This window comes from Aulonocara stuartgranti (genome assembly GCF_965226115.1).
Source record: "Aulonocara stuartgranti genome assembly, chromosome: 7".
NCBI classification, from domain to species: domain Eukaryota; kingdom Metazoa; phylum Chordata; class Actinopteri; order Cichliformes; family Cichlidae; genus Aulonocara; species Aulonocara stuartgranti.
In genome coordinates, this window is record NC_138945.1 from 12,273,300 (window position 1) to 12,278,810 (window position 5,511).

At 37.2% G+C, this 5,511-nt stretch overlaps 1 protein-coding gene and 1 long non-coding RNA gene across 2 annotated transcripts; one reads left to right on the forward strand and one right to left on the reverse strand.

Annotated features, from left to right (window-relative positions):
* The first annotated feature begins 429 nt into the window (after positions 1 to 429).
* On the forward strand, positions 430 to 3,204 carry LOC309711766. Its single transcript, XR_014278098.1, has 3 exons — positions 430 to 1,383; positions 2,529 to 2,747; positions 2,824 to 3,204. It is a non-coding gene; the product is annotated as an uncharacterized lncRNA (long non-coding RNA).
* A 57-nt stretch (positions 3,205 to 3,261) lies between these two features.
* LOC309711733 (G2/M phase-specific E3 ubiquitin-protein ligase-like) lies at positions 3,262 to 4,880 on the reverse strand. Its single transcript, XM_082542197.1, has 4 exons — positions 4,719 to 4,880; positions 4,393 to 4,565; positions 4,024 to 4,238; positions 3,262 to 3,925 (listed from the first exon to the last, which is right to left on the reverse strand). The coding sequence occupies exons 1-4, from the start codon at positions 4,860 to 4,862 to the stop codon at positions 3,690 to 3,692; spliced, it is 768 nt and encodes a 255-aa protein (XP_082398323.1). The 5' UTR covers positions 4,863 to 4,880; the 3' UTR covers positions 3,262 to 3,689.
* Positions 4,881 to 5,511: the final 631 nt, after the last annotated feature.

Genomic DNA, 5,511 nt, shown 5'->3' on the forward strand with positions numbered 1-5,511 from the left:
AACAAATTAAAAATCCACAACAAATTAAAAATCCACAACAAATTAAAAAACAGCAACAAATTAAAAATCCACAACAAATTAAAAAACCGCAACAAATTAAAAAACCGCAACAAATTAAAAATCCACAACAAATTAAAAATCCACAACAAATTTAAAAATTGCAACAAATTAAAAATCCACAACAAATTAAAAAACCGCAACAAATTAAAAATCCACAACAAATTAAAAATCCACAACAAATTAAAAAACCGCAACAAATTAAAAATCCACAACAAATTAAAAAACCCGCAACAAATCAAAAATCCACAACAAATTAAAAAACCGCAACAAATCAAAAATCCACAACAAATTAAAAAACCGCAACAAATTAAAAATCCAAAACAAATTAAAAATCCTTGATGGAAAGGGATTGTCTGAAATACCGGAAGTGGCACAACGATTAGGCTTACTCCATATTTGTAGCTCAGAAAAGTGATTCGGGATGTCAACAAACGTTGAGAAACTCACGCCTCACAGCGCTTCCTTATCACCCTGACGGTGCTTGCTGCACTACACAGAGAACCGGAAAATGTTTTGCCTGTTTTGTTAGCTTCAGCCTCTTCACCCCTTTTTGTGCTTCCTGTGGACGGTCTCTGGAGCTTTTGCGGGACACATACCAGGCTGAAGGATCAGACACCCTACAGTACTGCATTAAATATTTCAACGAAGGTCACTCATATAGTGTTATCGTGGACATGATGTTAAGTTTGCATGGTGTAAAGATAAGTTTAAGGAGTCTTAAAAGCAAACTTAATAATGCTGGACTTTACCGAAGAAAATATTTTCACTCCAGAACAACGATCATTAACGCAATCAGAGCGGAGCTTCAAGGACCTGGGCGATTGTTTGGGTATCGAACAATGTGGCTGGTACTTAAACAAAAGCATCATCTTAAAGTGAAGAGGGATGATGTGATGAAAATACTCCGGGAGCTTAATCCTCATGGATGCCAGATGAGAACACGCAGAAGATTCATTAGGAGAACCTATCATTCGCTGGGACCCAACTACATGTGGCATGCTGATGGTTATGACAAGCTCAAACCATTCGGTTTGGCCATTTCAGGGTGCATTGATGGATTTTCACGCAAGGTTTTGTGGCTAGAATGTGGACCAACCAATAATAACCCAGTGGTTATAGCTTGTCATGTGTTGGGAGCCTTGGTGTTGTACCGATGAGACTGAGAACTGACTGTGGGACAGAAAATGGCATTATGGCTGCAGTTCAGTGCGCACTACGTCACCATCATGATGACCACTTCAGCGGAGAGTCCAGTCACATGTTTGGTTCATCAACGAATAACCAGCGAATTGAGTCCTGGTGGTCAATATATCGAAAAGGAAGGTAAATATAACATTTAATTTTGCCTGATATTTAAAGGCGTAACAAATTTGAATGTCGTGCAAAAGTTGATTTATTGTCAGTCTGCCCCAGGGCAGCTGTGGCTACAACTGTAGCTGCCTCCACCAGTGTGTGAATGTGAGAGTGAATGAACAGTGGAATTGTAAAGCGCTTTGAGGGCCTCGAAAAGCGCTATATAAATGCAATCCATTATTATTATTACTGTTGTTATTATTATTATTATTATTATTTCAGTAATTCACATTAAAAAGTAAAACCGATATTAAATACTCATTGTATGCCAAACTATACATTTTTAGCCCATTTAGTAATTATGATGATTATGCTTTGGAACTTAAGAAAAACCCAACTTCAAAACCATAATATTGTGAAAAGGTTAAATATTTTAGACTTAAAGTGCCACTCTACTATGAGCTAATTAATTCAAATCATCTGCAAAGGGTTCCTGAGCCTCTAAATGGTCTTTCTAATTCAGGAGGACTCACAGGATGGACATGACTGCTGTCCTGACAGCTGTGGGAAAAAAAACATAATTGACACCCTCCATAAAGAACACCTTAAAAGAATTTGAATGTTCACAGAGACTATCAAAGCACATTAATAGAAAGTTTTGTCTAATGTAAGTGTGGATGAAAGGGGTGTAACATAGTGTAGTGGCTAAGACCTCAAGGCTGCTACTGAAGCATCCTGGTCTTCCATAACACCTCAACAGATCCACAGACTGATAGCATCCATACCACGCTGCATGGAGGCAGTAATTTATGCAAAAATGACCCAAACAAATAGAACATACAAATTGTTAGAGACATTGAATTTGGGTTTTTCATAAGTTCTACGTCTTAATCATTAACATTGTAAGAAATACTTGAAATACCTCACTTTGTATGTAATGACTCAGTATCGCTAATTTCACATTTAATTAGAATTCCTAAAATAAATTAACTTTTGCACATTACTGAAATGTTTTAGAGTTTTGCCTGTATGCAATCCCTTTCGATAGAAAACATTTAAACTGACTGGAGTCTATATATGATTCAGTTAAAATGAACTGTAAAGTGCCATGCGATGACGTGTTGTGAAACGATGCCATGTAAACAAACTAAACTATCTCTAAACAATTTTTTTAGGGCTCAGTTTTGGTTGGAGCTGTTTGCGGATCTTCGAGATGCTGGACACTTCAATGGAAGTCACGAGCATCAGTGCCTTTTGAGATTTTGCTTCACTGTCATTGTTCAGAAGGATCTTGATGAATGTGTGAAGCTGTGGAACACTCATCGGATTCGTCCCTCAAGAACAGCTTCATGTCCAGGAGGTGTGCCAAATGAACTGTACTACCTACCCCACAGGTAACGGATAATAATGATCAAATAATTACTTTATGTGTAAACCTATATTAATGCAATTGTCTTCCATTGATCACAGATACGGCTCCAGAGACTGTGGATTCCTGATTCAACAATCTGAACTGGACGCTTTTCCTGAGTCTAGGCTGTCAGTAGTTGTATGTGGGGACTCAAACATACAGGAGTATCTGAATTTTGTAATGGAGCAAAATCATTTTCAAAAGCCTGTCTGCTGGGAGTCTGCCACTGAACTTTACATGAAGTTAATAGAAATTGCAAATTTCTAAAAAAAAACAAAAACCTGGCTTTTTGTTGTTTTCACCAAAACCTATAGCATATGCTGCTTTTTTGAACTAGGCTACATGAGTTGGCTGAAGACGCCAAAAGTTTAAGTTTGTGTTTGTAAAAGCATATTCTTACTGAATGTCTTGATAATTCTGGTCCTTGTTTAGCTGATGGAAGTTGAGCTACAGTCCTGAACATTTATATAAATAATAAATCAAATCAAAATCACATCTTGCACTGTATTGTGTGTTTATTACAACTTTTAAGAGTAGAACACAGTACACCTTTAAATGCCTTTACTTTTAGTAGCACTGTCAAAACTTTGAACAAATCAAGTCTAGCGATTGCATTTTAAATCTCCTTTGAACAGATGTACCTACATTTTAGAATAAAAAAAACATGCTCAAATACATAACAGATTTCTGGATAAGTCCCGTAGCAAAAAACCTACAGAATTTACAATGTAATGCCAAGAAGAAGCAGCTGTAAGTAACTGGGTTATCTAATAAAACTACAATAAACCTGGTAAACTATAATGGATTTGTGCTGTACCGCCAGTATGTCCCACCTTCTCCTATTCATAACATATTTTAAAAAAAATTTGACTTAAAAACTTGAGGAATAAATCAACAGCAGGTTTGAACTACAAGGCCAGACATTCTAGAAACATCCAAATCCTGGGGAGTTTTGAATTCCAAAATCCATGTTGGATTTAAACAAGGAATATGAAGTTATCATTGGTAGTTTCAATAAGTTTAAGCATGTATTTGCCATCGGGAATAAAGAGTCATCCAGGAACTGTAGGCTTGGTAGTGGATCTAATCCAGAAGGTGGCAGTGATGTTAGCCCAGTTGCAAACATCAGAACATCGCCCACCGACACAGCAGTTTGTGATTCTGCAAAAAATTAAAAAAAAAATTAAAAAATTATATATGTATATGTGAATTCAACACATTGTCTTGTAATGAGTACTAAAAGAAATACTGGTATAAACCTTCACAGTCCAGCAGATAGTCTGACCAGTAGCCCACAGTTTGACTTTCCAGACGTCTCCTGTTACTTCCAGATGGGCTGAAGTCAGGTTTGAAAAGTCTCTCAAGTTCAAGGGCTGTGAGTTTCTTTTCCATGTGACACAGGACCGGGGAAAGCAAAGTAGGGTGTTGCTGGAGCGCACTCAGGAAATTAAGTGCTGAAAGACCCTCTTTAAATCTAAAGAATGAGGAGAACTTTGTGTCATTTACCAGTTCATAGTACATGCACAAGCTATGGACAAACTGTGAACTTTGGAAACCTTGGAGAATGTAAAATATTTCAGTCGGAAATTATGAACAACACTGTCATAACAATAATTCACCTGTCTCACCTGTCAATTACAGATGAGTTTCGAGCAATTATATACCACCGGAGATAGTCAGACACAATGTCTTTCTTTTCCTCAACTGTGGAAACATGCCTTAGACAACCAGCCACCTGTAGCATAGTACTGTGTTTTATGACACAGTCACGCAGGACATCCACTGAACCAGCACTGTCGATCTGAAAAACCCATAAAAATGGACATACACAATGTAAGCTTACGTGTCTGATTTTCATTCCTGTTTTTTCCCTACACAAAGAAAGAATTTTTTAATGTCATACAGATGAAGAAGCTGTAGTTCTATCTGCATTCAAATCCTGCGCTGTCCTCACCTCTTGTAAAGCTTTCCCTATGTCGTCATCTGTGACTGAGGCAACTGTTGCTTTTACTGAAGTCTGGCCTGCAAGATAATGTACCAGCTCTTCTGACAGGAAATGGGGCCCTGGACCACCATGCACAACTGACACGGCTATCATCTTTCCTGCTAGGTAGTATTCATCCTGCCTTACAGCTGTGAATGAATACAGTAAATGATAAACTCTCTCACACACACACCTCTCTCTACCGATCGATCAGATCCGATCGATGTCAGATAGATCGATCAGATAGACAGACTAATGCTGTTTTGAAATAATCCAAGAAATTATTATGAGTTGCTTCTGATAATAATTAAAAACAAATTGATTTACAAGTCCAAAAAAGTCTTTAAATTAAGTTTATCAAACATCTGATCATTGCATACCCTTCTATAAGGGTTCTATAAGATAAAGCCATAAACATGTTTGTCTGAGTCTTCTATCAAAAGTTACAGCGATTTATATGAAGTGGTTGAAAAACGCTTTATTTCGCCAAGACAGTGTGTTTCTCACTGTTACATGCATTTGAATGGGAAACTCGCCTGAAACAAAGTATAGGTTTTCATTATGTGAATAATTTTAAAATCTTAGCTCAAACGGCTGCAAAACCTGTTTGCCCAGCACGGGGACATTGAGTTCTATAAGATAAAGCCATAAACATGTGTGTCTGAGTCTTCCATCAAAAGTTACAGCGATTTATATGAAGTTGTTCAAAAACGCTTTATTTCGCCAAGACAATGCGTTTCTCACTGTTACATGCATTTGAATG